General features: G+C 34.3%; 1 protein-coding gene across 1 annotated transcript in view; it reads left to right on the top strand.

Annotated features, from left to right (window-relative positions):
* The window catches only part of LOC140141952 (uncharacterized), a 121,512-nt gene that overhangs the window by 9,595 nt on the left and 89,199 nt on the right, over window positions 1-22,718 (top strand). Inside the window, exon 2 of the mRNA XM_072163846.1 lies at window positions 12,174-12,460. Within this exon, the coding sequence (XP_072019947.1) occupies window positions 12,427-12,460 (34 nt within the window). The 5' untranslated portion in view covers window positions 12,174-12,426. The remainder of the gene's footprint in view (window positions 1-12,173; window positions 12,461-22,718) is intronic.

The raw sequence follows: 22,718 nt of genomic DNA on the forward strand, positions 1-22,718 counted from the left end.
TGCTGTCAGATCTAACACCTGTCGTAGATAATACGTAATTGGATGACATGCACTATAAGCGCTAACATTCCATAAAGACTACAATGCTACGGGCAGGTGATTTCAAAACTAAATACAGCTCTGCTTGGACTTCGGTCAGTGCGTCGCAAAGAAGCTAAAGGAGATACCTCGTGCCTTGCATAGCAGTAGTGTACATACTCTTACTGGGTATTGTCAAGATATTTTCGCAATTGTATTTTACCATGTGTCAGTTCACTTTATTTTAAATTTGTTTATGTATTTTGTTTCATTTGTTAGTTGACCAAAATAATGAAAGCTTTGGGTTATCTTTTAAAAACACATTTAAGAAATGTCTGAATAAATCAGTAGTAGACAAATTTGCTACGTCGGCACACCAGGTAAAAGTTATAAGTCAGATCCTATGTAAAGTGTTGGATCTTCACGGCGAGTTTTCGACACTTTATTTGGAACTTTAGTTGTACTGAATAAATTGACATTCGCCGATCGTTTGATGCAGAGGAGAACATTGCTAAAATACTGTGATATTATATTTTTTTCATCTTCAACACTTGCTAATGGCGGTAATCGAAATTTTAAGGTGAAATAAAATGAGCAACGACCATTCCGTTAATCAATGTATCAAATGTGAAATAAGTCTGACCTATAACTAAATTATCTTGATATTCAATCTGAAGACGCTAGTTTACTAAGTTCACAGGTATCACCACAACTTAAGTATGACACACGTAACAAACTAGATCAATTCAATCAATGCATTACAGTAAATAAAATTAAAACGGTTACCATACCGGAAGAGAGTTCATGACTTTTGACAATTAATTACGATAGCTCATATAAGTGATGAAACGTTTGGGAAATCAAGGTAAAGATGACGTCATCAGCTAGTCACAATACAAGCAACGACAATTTCGCATTTCGAATCCTTATGACTACATTTGTACGGTTTTGAAACAATTTGAGCAGGTTAAAATTTGGCAAAGTATCAAGTTCGATGAATGTCACACGTGTGGAACATTCAGACTTTTGTATCGTTGGGTAATAATGGACTTCTCCAAAGGCTTAGTTTTCAAAAAGTTGTCCATGCTTGAGCCTTTCGTCTGGTAGGTCGCGGATACCAGACGCATCTGCCATCATTGTTCCTAGTACAAGTATAATTCTATATAATAAAACACATTTTACATAGTCTAATATCAGCAAAAGAAAACATTTGGGTATGTTGGTTTTATTCAAGTCAAGTATATAGTTTTCCCAAAAGTTTGGCGATAAAGCCGAATGTGATGGTTAATGTCTCTTTCAAGGAATACGAGCATAAGCAAGCGAGATAGATCAATCAGATTTTAACTTGCTATTATTAATTGTTTGCATCAACGTAGACCACGATAGCTGCTACAAGCGTATAAGTTGGTTTCATTTTATGCAAGTTAATTTAAAATTATGCTTACATGCATCACAAATTAATGGAAAGAAAGACAAAGTAAGTGTGTGTCAATTGTAGTTCATGTTAAAATCAATAGAGATAATTGTATAAGTTGCAATATAATGAATTGATGAATAAGGAAACAAGAGCAGGTTCTTAATTAAAACAAGGAATTTTTTTTCTAGACGTTGCTAATGTTTCACATTTTGTAGTTATTTTTAAAAAATCAATCTTGGAATTTGATTATCTGAATACAATTCGATACAGCCAAATATGCAAATAAAAATAATGTTATTCCATCTTTTCAGACTTGGTTTTTTTAACAGTTGCCAGTATATTATAATTTACTTACGGAATAGAATCGAACTCGAAAGATTTTTTTTTTTAATTTGTAAAATTTGTAATGCGATGTGCTTTTACGATGTCGTTCCTTCAAGGCATGTTAGTTGAAGAAGTGATTTCTTTATAGCATAGCTAAAACTAACATCTGAAGTAAACTATAAACAGATGAAATAATATTGATCCGGTTAGTCTTAACAAAATAGAATCAAATGTTGTAAATTTACAAATGATAGATTTTGATGAAATAGCATGAAATGAAATCAATTTATCTGAGTTAGTTATAAATTGTATTTAGCGTCATACTTGAGATCCAGTGTGAATTATCAAAGGTAAAATATGTTCGAATTTATTTTAGTCATTACTTCGATAAATGGTCTAAAATTGTCTTTAGATTTATATTATTGCTTATATTCATGTTCTTATTGTAAAAAGAAAATGGCAATAAATAGAAAAACATTTGAAAATGAATCATGTCATCATGATATGTGACGTGTCATGTCAAAAGGAGACACTTTTGGGCAGGATCATAAATGGAGAAATAGCCAAAAATCTGCCGGTGGGTGATTTTTTCACAATTTAGGTTTGTTGCGAATTTGTGATGTTATTAATGCTAAAAATATTGTCTGATAGTTTCAGACCGGAATATAACTGGCATCTTGTAGTTTTTAAGACATTTTTCAAGTTAATTCCTACTCTCAACATTGTCAATAATATTTTTAAAGGCCGATATCTCAATTTCCAATTTTATAATACCAGAACTTTCGAACTCAATATCTTCGCTTAGGAATGTCCGATTACGTTGGGGAAAACGGCGTTGTGGAGCAAAATATCTCTTTATTTAAGATATGTAAAAAACTCAAAATTCATAACCTGCCCAAAAGTGTCTTCTTTTGACATGACACGTCACATATGATTATGTATTACTTACATGTTCTCCATTATTTAGAGTGTGATGGTCAAAATGTATTCCTTTAATCACTTGACTGACAGTATGATATGGATATCATAATAAAACGATTCACGATCTAGATTTTGTTTTTATTTATTCTTTTCTTGTTCTTTACGCAATACATTCAAAACCTGTTAACAATGGTACAGAAGAGAAGAACACGAACCACAACTTCATTTTCCTTTGTTATTTTGGTCAGTGGTCACTGGAGCTGTGCTTGATCATATGTAATTGGGCTGCATTATACTCCGTGCATTTTCTTTCTCAATTTTTTACTCCTCGACAATATCGTGTTAATTTTCTTCTTCAAATACTTACTAATTTCACTTTCATCTTCTACTTTTTTGTTCACCACCTCTTTTTCTTCTTCGCTGTTTAAATATATATCGGGATTTTTTTTTGTAAACAACACGAGGATTTCTCCTTCTCCAAAATTGGTATCTTCTGTATTTTTAACCTGGTCTATTAGGCGGATTAACATCTTGTATAAATATTTAGTATTTACAATATTCAAATTAATTTTGAAAATATTTGCTAATATTTGGATTTTGGATTATTTTCAAGTTATTTGTGTGAATTCCTTGTAAGCTTCCTATCAGAGTCAAGAACGGGTACACCCTTACAATGCCACTTAATTGAAACATTTGGATAATAGAAAGGGTATTGCACAATCACGCATACAGTTTCAAACAAAAGTAATTACATAATTCTATCACCGTAGTATGGAAACGTACTTTTGGGTGATATTAGAAATATGTAAAATCATATTGAACTTAAATGAACAATAAGGACATGTTTCATGGCCCGTGTTAGTCGCCATTTATAGTAGTTGAATAGTTTTAGTTAAGCAAATTGTCGACGCGGTTTTTCTCAAACGTAAATTCCCCTCAAACTACAGTATCTCTTAACAATGGAAAATAACACAATCGTTTTGAAGCGTTTTGACATGGGAGGTACGTGGTTTGAATGCTGCCTGCTTCCCAGGTAAAATTGTAGTAATTACAAGTTTTGCAATCAATATGAACAATCCGTTAATGAAATCAAGAAAGTGTAATGATGTCAGTTTAAGAAGCAAATAGAGCGTTTTTACTTTTTTGATGGATTACATGAAGTCTTCACTACATCGAGCGCTTTTTCCTGATCACCTCACACATTTTGACACTGGTGCTTTCAAGAATTGAAACCAGACATTTTGTAAGTAATTAAATTGTAGCTTTTAACACGAATAATACAAAACATTGAATTCTCAAACAAATGAACCAAATTCCATACGATTCTAATTTAACACTGATTTACCTTGAATATGATAGATAAAAAAACTAAATAGCATGAGGTGTTAGCCTCCACACATTGATTTAATGCTTTTAAATCAACGTAAGCGAGAGGTCTGGGGTTAAAATCCCAGTACAGGTAGGGGTTTTTCGCTGGTTTATCTGCCTTATGTTTCCATTGTAATTTCGTGTTTAATATTGCCAGTGTGCGATGGGTGATTCTTCTTTCCCCTGTATATTTAATGTGCTCAAACATTCATTATACTCACCGTGATTGATTTGGTGTTTGACGGGGAACATTTGATCTGGAACAGAAGTAAACCTTTAAACTGAATTATATTACACTTACGACCCATTATTCAAAATCGCGCACTGTGATTTGTTAAAACACGTCACGTGAGAGGCCACTATTCTGCAATAATGGGTCAAGCGCCTTAACACATTCTACGCACAGCATTACGCTTGGTTACGCGTGCAATATTTCCGCGATACACGCGTCAGTTACGCGTACGCGCTCCACCTTGAAGTAAACAACTTAAAACATTTGTGTCAAAAAAATGATATTTTCTCTTTACATCGGCATTATCCTTTACACGCAAAATAATGTGTCCGAGCAGTAAAAACGTTTAAATAATGGGTTCGGTTGCGCCTCACCCATTATTTACGTTTTACTGCTCGGACACATTATTTTGGTGTAAAGGATAATGCATTACCCTTTATTTCTTAATTCTATGTGGACACGAAGCAAGTTATTCATATTCGGTAAAAACTCGATAGTTAGCATATGTGCTTACTATTGCGCGCTTCTAAAAATGCAAAACATGAAGAGCCCCATCCACAAAAGTGTAAAGGGTTTTGAGCAAATCCTCGATACATATAGTTATATGAAGTAAACCTGCATAGTTATACTACGAAGTAAACCTGCAAATGTGTGTCTCAACCCCATTAGCTCAGTTGGTAAAGCGTTTTTTGGACTCAATTAAAAATGTTTTCAAAAGCGCTCGTTAGTAATCACATATGCTAACTATCTTATCACATATCACAGTAACCCAGCACTCATTTTAGATGCAGTTTTTATAATATAGATATACACACAGAAGATATCTAAAGCAGTTGCTTATTCTACGTAAATAATAAAACTATTCTATAATTCTATATAATAATAATAAGAGCTCTTCGTCAGTGTAAGAAACGCACGTGTTCTTGACAAGCAGAGCCTTACGCCTAGTTCACTTTGTATCAACTTTAAATTGAAATTGTTCATATGTGTTTACTTGCATCAACTTGCTGTCAGATCTAGCACCTGTCTTATATATTGCGTAAGTTAATGACATGCCTATAAACGCTAGCATTGCATAAAAACTAAAATGCTACGTGCAGGTGATTACAAATCTAAATACAACTCTGCTTGGACTTCGGTCAGTGCGTCGCAAATAAACAAATTGAAATACCTTGGAACGTTTTTTTTTTAATTCATAAATACACATAAAGAAATCTTATGTACGACGTGTACCCAACGTCGCCTGATACGCCAAGATGATTCAACAAAATTATTAACGCTAAAGTACCAATCTTATATGTATCTATTCACCTTGGCTACTTGCAGATTAGATTATGCCTGTTTTGAAGACAAAAAATGATCCAAAAATAGTGAAATTGGTGTATCTTTCAATCTGACTGCTCTACTGGTTAAAGAACTAGATCGCGCGTCGTTACGCACCTTAATCGGTGAATGAGGTGCTGTTGTGATGATGACGAGATTCAATTTACCAATCAGTACCCACTTCCGTATTTACGCTACAAACAGCACCTATTCGGCAGACCGCTGAAGACTGCATTGACAGTACCAACTGCTCTTAGTCCAAAGATTATGGTAGCCACGTGCACGCCCACGGATGTATATGAACGCGTAATGGCAATGTGTTGCCATTCAAAAGGGCTGATTGGTTACAGCAGCATAACTATATATCACACGTTTACGTTATCGTTCACGTTGTGCAAATTAATGAAAATTCTAGTCAGGGTAGAAAGATACGCGTAATAACGACGTTGTCCTCTATACTGATGGTCAAAAAAAGAAATATTACATTTTTAAGTAACACGTACTCCTGACATTGTTGTAAATTAAATTTTCATGACCGATGAATATTTGAAAAAGTAATTACATGGAGTATGTACATTGTGCTGATTGTGATGTACTCCATCAATTACATGACTGACAATATTGTGAGGTGCTCGTAAAGTCGCAGAAATATTCACGAAATAATCTGACAGCAATAAAAACCAATTTTCAAGATTGACAACAGATTGAAAACACGAAAAGCTTCCTTTCCGTGACATCACAGATAACAAGATAACGTTGACCCAACGTTGGCAATGGTCGGGATGGTCGCGATTGGTAAGCCGTCGACGACCCAGCGTTGGACCTATGTTGTTGTACCAACCTTAAATGTTGGTTGCTATGGGATCGTTATACCAACTCTGCTATGCCCACCTTATATTACATTCGCTATGCCAACGTAGCAAGCTAATCTTCAAACAACGCTCGTCATGCCATAGGTGGGCCAACGTGTTTGCGCCAACCTTTAATGATAATCGGTATACCTACGTCGTACCAACGTAGCTTTTAAACCTTATAATGACATTTGGTATTTTTTTACTTTTTTATTTTTAAAAGAAATATATCAACATTTATGTAAATGGTATCAATATTTATAATAAAATTATTTATCAATATCCCTAAAAAGATGGTCAAATGATTTTCCCTCGTAGCTCAATCAGTAGACTATCAAACTTCCGTACTGAAGGACCCTGGTTTAAACCATGGTAAATTAAGGTAAGTGATTTGTAAAATGCTAAACTAGGCAATTTTGATTTTCGTTGTAAAAATAGATAGCAGGGAGTATAAAACTTACGGTAACCACAATGTATTCCTAATTACTGTTTTGGATGTGTTTTTGTTTTGTTTTTTTGTTTGTTTGTTTGTTTGTTTGTTTGTTTTTTGTCATGGTTCTGGATTTTTGTCTCGTTGGGCTTATTTGCCAATGCTTGGATCAACGTTGTGCCAAATATCAAAGAGATGTTGTTGGCTCATTGTTGTGCCAACAAACAAGCGATATCTGCAATACGGTTGGGTCAATGTTGGACTAACGTTGGGCTTGCATTAACAATTTGACATTGGGCCAACATTGTACCACCGGCAAGAATGATGTTGGGCAAGCGGCAAAAAACAACGTTGGACCAATGTATGAAGTAAGTTGGCTCAACGTTGTGTGAATGTAGTGTTGCTATAAGGAAAATGAACACGTTAGCCTTTGTATAAACGTTATACTAGTGTTGTAAATAACGTGCCTATTCGTGCCCTTGCATTTGTTTGCGAGTTGATAAATTATGTGATTTGCACCGCAGCGATGCCCTAAATATTCTTTTACAGTAAAATTTATATCAAATCCGCAGATCTCCGGTTTTATTCCAAGTTCACCGATCGAACGATGGCTAACACATCTCGTGCATGTGAGGTAATGTGTACATGTATCATTGAATCAGTGACGTATAAATTGTGTGCATATCGCTATTCGTCTTACGTTTTATCTATACGTCCCAGCTGCGTGAAGCTCCGCTCAATGAAAATACATGTATACATAGTTCGTAGCTGCGTTTGGAAAAGCTGTATCAGAATCTCAAATAGGGCACGACTTGTATTCATATTTCCCGCATGAAAGCTTGCGTCTACACCTATATACTATACTAATATGGATACGTTGGTTGGCTATCAAACACGTGCTGTGATTGGCACCGGCTTGAGATATCTCTTTGTATAATGCGGCTACCTATCAGCAAGCCGGTAAATGACTTACATTGTTATAGACTTGATTGGACACTCTTAATCAATCTGTTATAAAGTATACAGATAAAAGACTGATTATTTGATATCAGAATGACATTCTTCGTATTCAGAATGCAATTCGATATGTCTGATGTGCTCTAATGTCCCAAAATAAATACTGTCCAAACGTTCATACCCCACCCCGTTTGGATTCCAGAGGGAGTGTGCCTGCAAGAGACACAGCCATCAGAAAAGGAGTACATCAGATCGCGTGCCAAATAAAAAAATGCGATTTTTCCAGCCTTGAAAAAAAGTAGGCAGAGCTGGAAATCGTAGCCCGGGACCTCTCGGTTTTGAAACTCAATGTATTACTTGATACACGGAACCGCCTTCGAAGAATCACAAATTACCCACTGCATTTTTAACATTCTTCATATTTATTGAATTTGCAGAAGAGTGTTCTTATATATATATATTGGTATTAGTATTTTGAAGACCGATTAAAGGAACAATACTATTTTTAGAGCGAGATCATGAAGAACTTTAATATCGGGACAAAATTCTGTATCACTGGCCTTTTTAACCCCCTCCCCCACCCTACTACCTAAAACCATTAAGTCACGTCGTTTTCCCAGTTGTGGATAATGAATATGAATGATTAATGACCAACTTGAGTAACTAACAACCATGCTATTTTAATATCAAAAGACGACATCCATGGCGTTTTAAACATTTGTGACCGTCCACGGCGAATGAGCCGTAAATTCCTCCCCGGTCAATTTTGTTTTATTTCGTGTTTAAAAATAAACATCATAAACTTAAAAATGGTATATCATTTGACTTCAAACGATATCCAGAAGCGGAGTTATGGTTAGTTAAACTTTGCTCCTTCAACAAAATTATAGCTTTTTCGTTTCTATGTGTGTCTTTTTTTCCACATTGCTGGCAATAAATATCAAACAGTCATAATTGGCGGTCATTTCAAATCATCCCCAAGTCAACGAGGTTTAAGAAGGTTCTCTCATTGTTATAATTGTTGGTTATGCATACCTATACAAATAACCCACCACTTGAAAAGGATTTAGCAAAAGCAAACAAAGACCAGAGCTATTAAAAGTTCTATAGCCATCTAAGGTAGAAGCTTATTATCCACTTCAATAATAGGATTATTGATTGGTGTTCTGACTATCAAAATAAGACAGATGTCGCGCCAGCTTAAGGTTATACAGGATTTTGAACTTTTGTGTAGGCAAATTGGCTGCACGTAGCCACCTAAAATATTTTGTTTTTCAAAAAATAAACATGGCAGGCCTAAAATCATACTTCATCTTAAAGTTGACACTCTAATGATTATTATTGTAATACTTTTTAACGTCATAGCTCATACACAAATGTACTTTGTAAGTGTTTCAATTTGTGTTCAATTTCATGAGCATGAGGTTTTTTGGGAAAGAGGCCAGGAAAATATGGGGAGAGGGTCCGATTTCATTGCGATTTCGCATATGTGTTACAAACAAACCAATGAAATAATGTACCTATTTATTCTTTCGATAGGTCCTCCTGATTTAAAACAGTAAGCTTACATGTTCACAGAATGTCAATGAAAATGATGGGGTAAATGTCGTCTTTTTTGCAACAACAATATTAATTTAGTGTGCCAATATATTGACACAATTATTCCCTACATTATTTCTTTGAAGTATCAGCTAACACATGCATATCAAAATTTTATGAATCAGCTACAGGAAACATTAAAAATAATTTATTTCATCTCAGCATATCAGGCCAAATGGTCCAAAATGGAGTTCTGAGATATCCACACATTTAGTTTCAAGTACTCACATTTTCTGCTATTTCACAGTATCAATTCACAATCCCATAATATTCCAGGTGCAGTGCTCCTGTATTACTACTGATAATCCTTACTGCATGGGAAGTATCAATTGATTTTCACAAAACTTGCAGAAACTGACAAATTTCTGCCAAAACTTCCACACTATCTATTATCATGTTCAAACCATGTGCTAACTTGTTTACAATGCTAGTTAGTGTTGCCAGGGCCAAGGTGATAGTACTTATTTTATTGATTTTGTCTAGTATAGTGCTGGTTGAATACTCATGCTCCACTGTGCATATGCTTCAGTGATTTTAGCAATCAAATGAAAATGATAGGGTTGCCAGTTCATGCACTGGAATAATAATCACTATAAGGGGCACATCACTAAATAAATGTCCCATTGAAATACATGTGAAAATACAATAAAGTAACTAGGTGCATAATAATTATGAGTCCTGGGGAGGGTAGAATGGGGAGGGAGAGCAGTTTTGGCAAACATTTACAGTGCATCTTTATAAGGCTTAGGAAACACTACAGAAACATTCAAATCTGCATCATAATATCTAGGCCATTTAAAGTTTCCACATTGGCAAAGTTAGGCTGGCCGAGAGCAGGGCCAGGGGAGGATGACAGGAAATGTTGGCATACCTTTTAAAATCTAACCAACGGCCCCCATGTATATTTGGGATTCCCCCTTCTAAAGAAAATGATAGCCCCTCACACCTTCTCTTTCTTCCATGAGTTACACCAAATGCGGAAGGATTTAGTGTAGTGTCCCCTTAAAACAAGAACTGTCTTTAAAAAAGAATTAGTGCTGTGGGATATCTAGAGCAAATATTGATACACAAAAATAATTTAAAAAATACTTTGTTGATACAATTTTTTCAATCTACATCTCTGAGATGTTTAATATATACATATACTTCATAAATAAAAATTAAAAAACAAAAGATAAGTTGAGTGGAATTTTCACCCTCCGTAACCTTAAGTGACCGATGAATACGACCTTCGTACACATTTTACACCATAACTCAGAATACAATTTAGGGAATTTACGGCTCGTTTGTGCTGCCGGGTCACATTTGTTTGAATCTCATCATCATCGCATTAACAAAATTTACTGTTATTCATAGCTGCTTCTGTTTTGCTATATGAATCAATAAAACGTTTATAAAATGAAGCCTCTAATTGCTAATATTTACTACTGAGTTCTCGCATTTACATTCGCATCATAGATGTAAAACCTATACATTCGTAATGTGTTCTTCCTGTAATGATTTTGTTTGTCTTTACTCCTTTACCAAATGTCAATTTGGCTAGTTTCGGATGTACCGCCCATTACAAAATCACCCTTGTGGTCGACATCATTCCAAATCACGGCGAATGTTAAATTCAGAATGAGCTTGTTGCACATTAATGTTCCAAATATAAAGTGTTCCAAACAATACACTTGACTAATGCATTCTGAGTTTGTATTTTGTCACGGTTAATGACCATATCACAAACGTTATGTCCGTTGTGATTTTATTGTCATTTAGTAAATGCTACTTTATATGTACGCTTGAAGATATCAGTGTCTAAATTTAGAAAGAGGAAACAATACACCGTTCTCAAGTCAATCATGACTTATACGGATGGTTGGCCATTTCACTTCCTACTATCCCATGTCACCCAGTTTTCAATACTTAATGGATCATATTCATTTGCCCATTGCACTTATATACCTTAGCATTTAGCGCTATGTACGCATCTATCCCCAGCGACCAAGAATATTTAACCATTTGTTATCTCATGATTTAAAGCTGCTTCTGACTGATTCGTTGATTTAATATTAATACGCACTCATATTGCTATCATACTAACTGAGTTGGTGAAATTATTAAACACAGTTCTATGGATAAATAGGATGAACACATTTAAGTTAGGAGTGGGGTTGGTGCCCAGCTGAAGTCTTTACTAAAAAGCCTGTGTTTATAATTTCCCTAATCGTTGATCTGTTCGTTAGGTTAATTTTAGTGATACAACTTAGCCTCATCACATTACACAGGGTAGATCCGACCATCTAAGCCGACCAATGAGGTGGTGTTGGGGCACACTTTAAGTTTCCATAGGTGTCTACAGTAAACATATTTCTAATGATCTAAAAGACACGTGTACAAATAAACTGTTAATTTCACGACGATTATTCAATACAATAAACAACACAGCTTCCACAAAATCAAGATCTATATCTGATCTAGATATTTTATTTAAAAAAAAGAGAGATTTATATTGCGCTGTTTCATCTAGTTTCGCGTCTACCAAAAAGAGCAGTATGATGGTATTTACTAGTGCTTTTTACATAACACGTATAATGCACGCACAACTTGAGTTCAAGTGCTCTTCACTACATCGAATTGGTTTGATAAGCACAATCAATACTCTGACACATCTGAATCACAAGCTCAGCTGAATCGTTCTCACTTTTTCTAATGTTTTTTATCTCCTTTATTTTGTTTCAATCTTAACAGAGACTAAGGAGACACGCTTATCTAGCTGGTTTTACATTGAAGAACATAACTTTTTTCACATTGGGAAGAGGTGTCGCTGTGGCAACGAAGCTGCGTCATATTTTCTAACTTCGAGCCGCTATTTGCTATCCAAATATTTCTATTGTATTGTATTCAATTTGATTCGCAACCGACTGGGGCAGAAAATATAATATCTGAAGGCTGATCAAATTAGGGAGGAGTGGGTCTTTCTTGGCGAGTGAGGCAGGATTAGATGGATACCATGCATAATAATTCAAGACAAACGGGTAAGTAGGCTTTTTGTTTTGTATATCAGTTCTATTTCATTCAAATAAGTTAATGCATCTAGATGCTGTCAATAATTTGCGTCTCAGCTTACCCATGAAACGCAAGGTACGATGTCGTAAGTTTGCAAAGATAGCGTTTATTGTTCAAACTTAGCGTGTGTTTCTGCGAAAGAAAGTTCTGAAACATCATAAGATTTGGTCATGTGCTAGTTAAGTTAGTACCAGTTGGTTATTTAAGCCAATGCTACATGTAGTAGTTAAAGGGTAAATGAAATTAGTTGGCCTTTTATGAACGATCGATAAAGTGTCGATCAACTCGTTATTTTAATATCATAAGCACTATATTGGATGTCAAAACTATAATGACGTATAAAAACATTCATTTTCCATGATTATCACAAGTTACTTTTAAGTATTAGAATGCAATGTTGTAAATATTTATTAGGATACTATAGATTGGTACATCAGCGACTTACATGTCCGGTATGCGTGTCATTCGTCATCGTCGGGGGCCGCATATACACTGTACAAAATGACCGGATGAACTCAAATGCAAAGTGACTGACCACTTTTGATGTCATGTCTTTGACCACTTTATTTAAAGTACCTGAAGAAAATGGTCGTAATTACGAACCGCGTAATTCTAGTTATAACAGTTAATAAATTTATCCTACAGGTACAAAAATTTTTGTTAGCAAAATTATACTTCTGTGTACCCAATTAAAAAATGTGTGTTTTATGTGGAGCTGAAGATTCCAAAACTTCGGTACAGAATGCATACACTGTGAAAGTATCTTGTTGACGACGTCTACATGTTCTGACTGAATCAGTTACAGTATATGCGATTATATGCATTATTTACCGCCATAAGAATGGGTGCTACTTTCAAAATAGCATTAAGAAATGTTTTCTACCGTCACCTTTAAAAATACATGAGGGTATTATTTGAGTACTATTGCAAATACATCTATTTGACTATATGTTTGTGACCTAAAAAACAGACAGCCTGATAATGAAAAATGTTACCCCGCATGACCTTGAAAGACGATATTGTTTTTTCAATTCTTTATTAATTTCGACCCAAAATAAGTTGAACAATTTATTAATTTATACTATACGATTTCATAATAATAATAATAATACCCCCATGGCATGGTTTGTTCCTATTTTCACAACGATAGAAAATATTTCGGACTGCTTGTAGACTATTTCATTAAAATGCCGCTCATGAATATAGGGGGGTAAGACCTATTTCGGTCGTTGTTCCTGGAGCTTAGAGCTTAAAATAATGATGGATATACGATTAACTGCCACACTGATATTCAGAACACATAAATGCAACTCTTCCTACTTGGACAAAACGAAGTAGATTACGTCAATCTATCTTGTGGTAACATATTCCAAATCCAGCCATACCCGTTGTTTTCATTCAAGCGAACTATACGTAGATTACCGATCTATGCCGATCTTAAATCCAAAGCACTTGCAGTAGGTATATAGCCAGATGTCGTACGAGCGTTTTTGCGCAATAAATAGGTAACCCTATTGGGATTGCTACGACTGTTACCATACTAGCAGTCTATCAAACGATGGTTCATTTTGTCCAATTGATCATTATCAAATAGGTAGATGAATAGCTTAAAGTTTGGAACGTGCAAAACACCTGGTAGGAAGAGTTTATCAATAGTCATGTAAATGCGAATCGAAAGACATGCTAATATAAAAGGCTCAAAACTATATAGTAAGAAAGTATCTCCTATTCTAACTGACCTTATTCTTTTGGCAGAAAAAAATCAAACAGAGCAATAGTAGAGCTTACATACTGCTTGACGTTACCATGGTTACTGTATTTTGTGTCGAGTCTCTACATAACTTGTTGACATTGGAATCAATAATTGGGGGTTCATAATTCAAATACCAAAAATATCAGTTTTCAGAAAATCCATTTAAATATTTCGAGTTCAGAAAGTGTTCAAATATTAACAGCGTAGAATATGGAAGAGAGGCGCAGTTGCATATTCCAATAATTTTCTAATAGCTTAACAAAAAATATAGAACACATGAAGATGAAAAGGGTGTATTTGTCATCTGATGAAACACTCTGTAAAGGTTGAATCAGGTATACCGTCAATTGTATTTTAACCAGTTTCTATTTTCTGTGTCTGAGAAACATACGATATGAACAAAACAAGTTGTGTATGTGCGTGAACGTATTGTTACGTGGGTTATGCGGATGAGGGGGCGAATCGACTTGGCTGTGAATGTGATGAGGGTGATAGGTGTGTTTGTGGTTGGGAAGTGGGACGAAACTTTTTAGCGCTTAAAAGCAGCTACCTTCGACTATATTTATAAATACGTATTTATAAATTCGCACGTGACCCATGGGCTCGACATACCAAGATCAACAAGCGTTACTAAATTCTCATACCATTGAAAAGGATATGAACTTTTTTAGATACATATCATCAAAGTATTAATTGAATTAATTAATTAATAGCAAAATTCTTACACACGGGGAGATTCCAAATTTGTAATATGATATCCAAAACAACATATAAACATATAAACAAAGTATTTGCAGACGGAAAATATATTTACGACCGAAACGTATACAATATAATCACAAAGTTGAACAAAATAGACAATTTATATGCACAGTCTCTGGTTGTTTACCGTATTTGAATTCAAATGTACAGGAAGACCACCCGTATGTAGAAGGTCACTTCGAGGCTTACTGTCTACAAGCTATTATGACAGCGTGGTAGTTGTCTCGTGCGTATTCATAAATATAGTCGAAGTATACTGCTAAAGAACACCTTTATGAAACAAGCATTCTTTAATTGTAAGAACCAACAAAGGATCCTAAGTAATAGCAACTTTAAAGATTACCCCTAGACAGGTGAAGAATCCACTTAGAACCATTTTCCCTAAGATTGTATGGGTACTGGTTTAAAGTTTGTATGTAGGGTTGATATGATATAATAATAATAATAATAAAACACTTTTATAAAGTGCATTACATACAAGAACATATACCAATGCGTTGAACAGTAAAATATCTAAACTACAACAAATTTAATATACAAAATGAATTCATGTTTAAAAAGATATAAAAGGTCTTACAATAGGTGATATGTAAAAATAAGTAGTTTTTGTTTCAATAAATGGAATATTGAAACAAACCATTTGTTGAATCAAACTAGAATTTCCAAATACGATACGAGAATATTTAAAAGTGAAATATCCATATATGATTCGGCAAAATGGTAGTAGTATTAATTTAAAAACACTCATCATCGACTTAATCGAGTTATAATTCAAAGAATCAAGGAGAACAGAAAATCAATAAACAGTCAACATTGAGTTAACAAAAGTAGTTAGCACCGATCAGTAAAGGTTACAATCTGGTTTGAAAGGCGAAATATTAACGTACAGGTAATTTTGAATCTACCGCATAAATCTTAGTCATATGTTGGCTGATGCATCACCTTCAGACCGTGTGCTTTCAAGTAACAATAAATGCTAACACTTATATGTCTGGGGGCTTTGTTAATCACATTTCAAGGCCATGGAATCGATGACATAAATCATGAGCTTTACACGAAAAAGCACAGTTAACTTGACTTGCAGTAAACACGACGAAAGGAATTCATGACCGGAACATGAACGTATGATTAGCATGATTAGTAGTATAATGAACCCCGCCGTTAATATGCATACCCAATCCACACAAACCACACATTTGTGTTGATTATGTTTTTCTTGGCAATGAAACTGCATTTATTCAGCAAGCTTTGTTCAAGCCGATTGCATTCTTCTGAATCTTAATGTTCAACAGTGATATCGATAAATAGAGCCTTAACGCTTGTCTTAACTAAGGAAAGTTGTAAAAATTAGCTCCACCTTCCCTGCAGATTTATCCCGGTGTACTTGACTATAGAAAACGATCAAATGACTAGGGTTAATCTTAAGCGAGTACGTCCATTGGGCTTAATTCTCCGAAAAAATACAACTTACCCGGGGTAGGGTCATGGAACAAATTTAAATATGAGGGAACTGTTAAAATTCAGTATTTATTAATAGTAATATTAAATTCCTTTCATATTTAACGAATATTTTGGCAAGTTTTGTACATAGAAATATCTTTTTTCGAGGGCGCAATTCCTTAATGACGTCATAGTGACATCATTTGGAAAATGATAGACAAAACGAATATCTACCCTTTTGTGTCAAAGATAATAGTATAAAGGGCCTGGGTATAGAAATCCAGAGGGACTTGGTATTGCTCCTCTCCATAAGTTAAGCGTATAAGCACAAAATACGTCATCAGGACCAACGTTTTGAAAGTTATCACATCTTGTTTATATCGTTACGAACACGGCAGAATGCCGAATACGCAAAATTGCTGTTCTAAATAAACGGTCCTGGTACCATTCCATTGGTCCTTCTAAAAATTTAGAATATTCTTGAGCAATCATTTGAAATGTATATTATAGAAGTGAATGTGCACGAATCATTTGCAATAATTGTATGTTCTGAAACAATCGATATCATCTCTGCAAACGGGTATTTACAGCTATTCGGCTTTATGCTATTAAAATCCAAAATGTCTCTACCGCTGCACAGATAGTTGTATACGATGTCGAATACGCATTCAACTACGTGTAAACCATATCAGGCGTTCTTGATTTTGTGCTTTTGTGTAGAAATTACTGGTTGTGCTAAGGTTGTAGACTTTAAATTTGATATATCAGCTATAGTCATCTCTGTAATATTTAGTAAAAACTCGATAACAATATTGGCCTATATTTTGAGTATATTTTTTTTTAATTTCACGAGGGCGTACTCACATTATCAAGCCATAACGATATCATGTAGGAAATGTTTGTACTTATATATCGGTATCACTGGATAGATAATACATATCCATTGGTATCTAATATAATAGTATGGGACATTTGATATAGAAAATTCGGGGGTTTCAACTATGCAATGCTATAGATCAACCTGGTTTGTACAGCTTAGTATAAGATTCGTCTTTTGGTCAAATTTATTAATCGCACTCAGGCGCGATTCGTCAAAATCAAAATTTCGTTATCTACGTCAAGGAGTAAGATTCACCAGTAATGTTTGGTGAAAATAAAAGATCACCTGAATCATAATAATAAGAATATAATAACCCAATTTACCCAAAATTGTGGATTCGTCACTCTGCCGAATTCATAACGAATTGTATTGCATACCAATTCAGAATATAAAACCCTCATACTCAAATAGGGTGTTATTTCTTTGGATAACTGCGGTCAGCAGTTGTTTTATTTTTCCGGTACACTTCTGAGTCTGCAGGAGTTTCCTAAGGTATAGAAATCATTCAAAGTTTTGATTTACGTTCAGGAAGGAAACACTGCTTATTCATGCACTTAAGATAATTTACCGGATCCCACAAGACATATATTTGAACAGATGGTGCAATATTAAATTTCAGACCTTTAAACTGAAATTCCTGTTAAGGTAGCTCAAAGGGGTGTAAATGGTGATATGGGTTCAGATATAAATATTATGCTACGAAGGTGTTGTGTTACTTCAAAAACCCTAAAGGGTATTTTTCGAAGTCGACTGAATTCCTTTGATTTTCAGATAAATGAAAATAATACATTTGTTTGTAAATTCCAGCACCTTGTTTGTCGTATTTTGTATCAACTATATAATTGTTTTGGTGCAATTGTTCAACATATCCTTATTAACACAAATTATTAAAGAATGAAACCTCTTATAATAGAAAATAACAATAATAAAATTCGTATTTAGTTAAACATAGGAGTCGTACTTTGTATCTGTATTGCACCTTCAGATAGAAAAGAATATTTTGGCCGACGATAAAATTTAACTTTCTTATTTTACGTGGTTCAGTTCAGAACAGTTGTTATTGATTAATGCTAGATGCAGAATGTCATCTCAAGTCATATAAATATAATTATATTTTTAGGTTCAATAATATCTTTGTCAGTAATAAAGGCATTAAGTTAACCTTGACATTTTCTCATCTCACATCTGAAAATTATCTGTACAATATAATCAATACCGGAAGAACTTATCATTAGTGGAATATGATTTTGTCTTCCTACCGTGAAGTAATGCCATCGATATGCGAGCATTTAACGAATGAATGAAAATACTAACCAAACTGAAAAGAGGGACAAATGTGTATCCGCAGTTCATCAAGTTATGTGGACGGACTTGTGAAAAACTTTGATTTCAGTTGAACCCAAAAGAGGAAATACAGAGGTGAATATTTTAGGGATAATTCCACCTTGTGCTGCAAAGACTATTAACTTGATTCTGATACGCCCCGTAGAACTGGTATTATAATGAACATATCGTTATGAATTCGACATAGTGACGAGTCGAGAATTTTGAGCAAATTGAGTTTTTGTCAGAGAATCAAGAAGCTGGGTTAATTTAATGGTAACCGTGTTATACCTAAAGGTGGATATACTAATAATGCCAATTGCCGTAATGCATAACATTGAAAATATCGTTAGTCGAGATGATTTGCGTCTTTTGGTTTGCCTAAACCGACATGTTAGCTAATCAGGTCATTATGAACCAAAAGTCTCATTAAATGTTATGCTCTAAGATCGTCATTAGTCAGTTTTCATACTGAAAATGTTCTTTGATTAAAATCACTAAACATGTCACATGTTCTTTCACACGACGCTGATGATTGTATAAAAACAACCAATAAACATAGATCAATAAGTTTCTGAGGCCGCATGAAGGTGTGGGTCCAAGATCATGTCGTAATATCGTATGTGTCAATCCAATTTTGGACTTATATTTTATGCACGTAATATATGCAGGTTAACCTGGAAACAATAGGGCAAATCTTGAATAGTGTTTGACGTCTAAAATAACATCGATTACTCACAAAATAATTATGTAAAGACGGAAATGGCATTTGCTATAATACGAGGTTCATTCAACAAGTGCAGGTGCCGTTAAACTCTGCGTGGTCTAAGGAGATTTGAATATATGAATACAAAAGCCACCCAAGTCCATACTTTGGCCAAATTGAGTTAAGCATGGGAAAGTGTCGCTATACTTAGGCCTGTCATATGTATGAAAGAACAACTAAAATTCATCCTCTGTGTCTATTGAGCATGTGAAAAATAGCATGTATGAAAGAATCAACCAAAGTCCATGATTTGAGTCTTGTAACACATTGATTGAAATCCAGTATGTATAAAAGTCCACTTGTAACACATTCATTGCTGGAGAGTGACTTTTGAACAAAAATGGGTTTAATGAAGGAAAGTGTGTGGTTTATATTACATGGCAGAATGCTTATCAACATTATACATAACTGTGTGCTTTATTGTGTATCATCTTACTAGTGGTAATCTCATTCCAACATTATTGTCTTTGTATGTGATTCAAAAAACCAGAATTTAAAATGAACCCCACTAAGTCCCTGAAATGCTAATCGTCATACCTAATGCAGTTTAACTCACCCATTTGCACGTACAACTTACCATATTGACCAGGTAAATCTAACTGAAGGAATTAGAATGATACACAGGTTTTTTCTCAAAATCACTTCCCATGGACTTGGGTGGGTTTTGGATTCATGTATTCATCTGTTAATGATTCGTGTGCAATAATTAGACAAACAAACTATTTTACAAATATCTTTAAGCAACACATAAAAAACAAGTTCTATTTGCTAGATGATGTTTTCTATTTCTCTGCACCTGCCAACTTTAATTTATTTTAATAAAATAAAAATACATGTACGTTTATTTGCGCATTTTACATCTCTGCAATAAATGTTTAATTTTATAATATCTGGATTGTATTTTTAATGTATACTTGATGTAAATCTTGTGTAATTTAAATTTTTTATACTGTAACATCCATGTAATTCAGCATTTTGCTACGAAATGGTATGAATGAATTCGAGTATGAGTATTATGTCAATACACTTCTTCAAATGAATTTTCGTTAATAATCGTATCTATCTCTTAGTAGTCAACATTTAAATATTTTTTATTGTTCATCATAAATAAATTTCAGACTTAAATAATCAGTCCGCAATAAAGATTTTATAACATGTTAAAATACTATACATAATAAAATCACACGGTATTTTTATACTTCCAACCTTTGATTCGTGAAATTATTTAATTGGTTATTGCGTGCAGAAATCAAATTAACATAGGACAGCACTATTAAAATGATTAGATGAATCAAACATAGCTTTCTTGAGTCCAGGTTTGCGTAAAGGCATTGGTGTTACATTAGTGTCTTAATCCAATTTCTCGCTAGTACACAATTAGTATAAATTCATGATACTGTCATGGCATAATGCTCATTCCATTGAATATATTTATTATTATATACCTCATATATAGATTCCTGTCACCTGATTGGTTGAATGAGCAGTCATTGAATTAACTATGCCCTCAAAATGAACTATGGACCGGTCCATGGAAATGAACTATGGACCGGTCATGTGCGTCCCGATCAAACTGCGCAATCGCAGCATCCACGTATCCATTCGGTACATAAAACAAATATTGACTGCTTTATTCGGGACATAGTTATAAGATTATACGCCCGCAGTGATCTCAAAACCATGCCCCTCATAGCAGTCAATATTTGTATACTATGTTACTATAAAGACAAATAAAAATGTAACCCGTGCGAGGCTTTTCAATGTTTTTGGTAAGTGATAAGCCTGTCTTGGTAAATGTTCTATCCTTTTCAAACATTGGAACTAGCAGTGTATCGTATTGTACAGTCACAGGCAAGAAGTCAATGTATCTGTTCTCCAAATGACCATTGAAATAGTTCGGATTTGTCGTTTGCGCATAACTATTTGAATAGTTAGACGGACAAAACTAACTACAAGTCATGTATGTGACAGTGGGGCACTGGTACACATTTCCATAACTTTCTGATAGCACAAATTGGTTATGGTACGTTTAAAATGAAATGATGTTGAATAATCCTTTTTATATAATTTTATTCTTAATCCGATATAAAGTACGACGTGCTCAAGAAATCAGTGACCTGGTATTTTTTTAAGATTTGTCATCTGAAGAAACTCGCCCGTAACTGATCCACAAAAAAGCAGCACGTTTCAAAAGCTCCCAGCTCTGTTCCATTTTTTAAACTTGCTTCCGTTCTGGACATGGGAGGAAATAAATTGTTTTTAAATATTGAGATAAATAAAGCTGACATACAAGAGGAAAAGTATGGCTTCTTTAAAGGAGATCCTAAGGGCTAACTATAAAATGTGTCATTTCCTTCCCATGTGTATGATTTTTCTACGCGGTAAAAACCCAAAACTTCATTTTTGCAAGAACCGCAAGACCTATGGAAATATAATATAGCTAGATATGTTGCGGCTTTATAAGACCACGAAGTCCAGCCGTGACCTTGAAATTACTATAGACAAAATGGTCAACATCGTGAAAAAAAAAAAACGTTGGCACTAAGTTTGATAACAATCTAATAAAATAATTTGACCGTTTGACCGTTCAAATTGGACAAACTATGAAAAGCTTTAGACCTTTGGTGAACCAATTTCAGCTACCATCACTGTTTGACCCCTATGACCTTGGACTTCAAATAATTATGTGTTTACCCCATAGACACCAGCCAATGTCAATGCATATGTGTGTGTCGTATCTCTGTACCATATTATCTGCAGGAAAAGAAACATTTTAAGGTATTTGGTTATGTGCCAGAAACACCACCTTACCCAGCCAAAAAAAACCGTTTTCGACATAATTCGTTAAAGGTTAAAAAGGTTGCCAGAGAACGTTTAAATGTCGGTTTATATAAAGGGCATAAAACGTTTTCTTAACATTCAAAAACATTTTATGATAACTTACTGCAAATATTCTAGAATATTGTTATTTAAGTGTTGACCAAAAAATTTGGCAAACAAAAGTTTGCAAACAATATTTTACAATAACAATTTTAAAGCAGTTTACAAATATTTGTGTGTATTTTTGTATTGTGTTTTCATACAAAACGTTTTAAAACGTTTTCACGACCTTTATATAACCCGATATTTAATGTTATTAAAATCTTTTTACCAAAATCAAAAACCAAAAATTATAACCTGTATAAAACGTTTCGAAAAACGTTTTTGTGTTTGGTGGGCAATGACCTTTCACCCAAAATATGTGTTTACACCATAGACCCCAACTATAGCCAATCCCGATGACCAAGTCTTATTACCATGTAA

This window comes from Amphiura filiformis, chromosome 20 (assembly GCF_039555335.1).
Source record: "Amphiura filiformis chromosome 20, Afil_fr2py, whole genome shotgun sequence".
Taxonomy (NCBI): Eukaryota; Metazoa; Echinodermata; class Ophiuroidea; order Amphilepidida; family Amphiuridae; genus Amphiura; species Amphiura filiformis.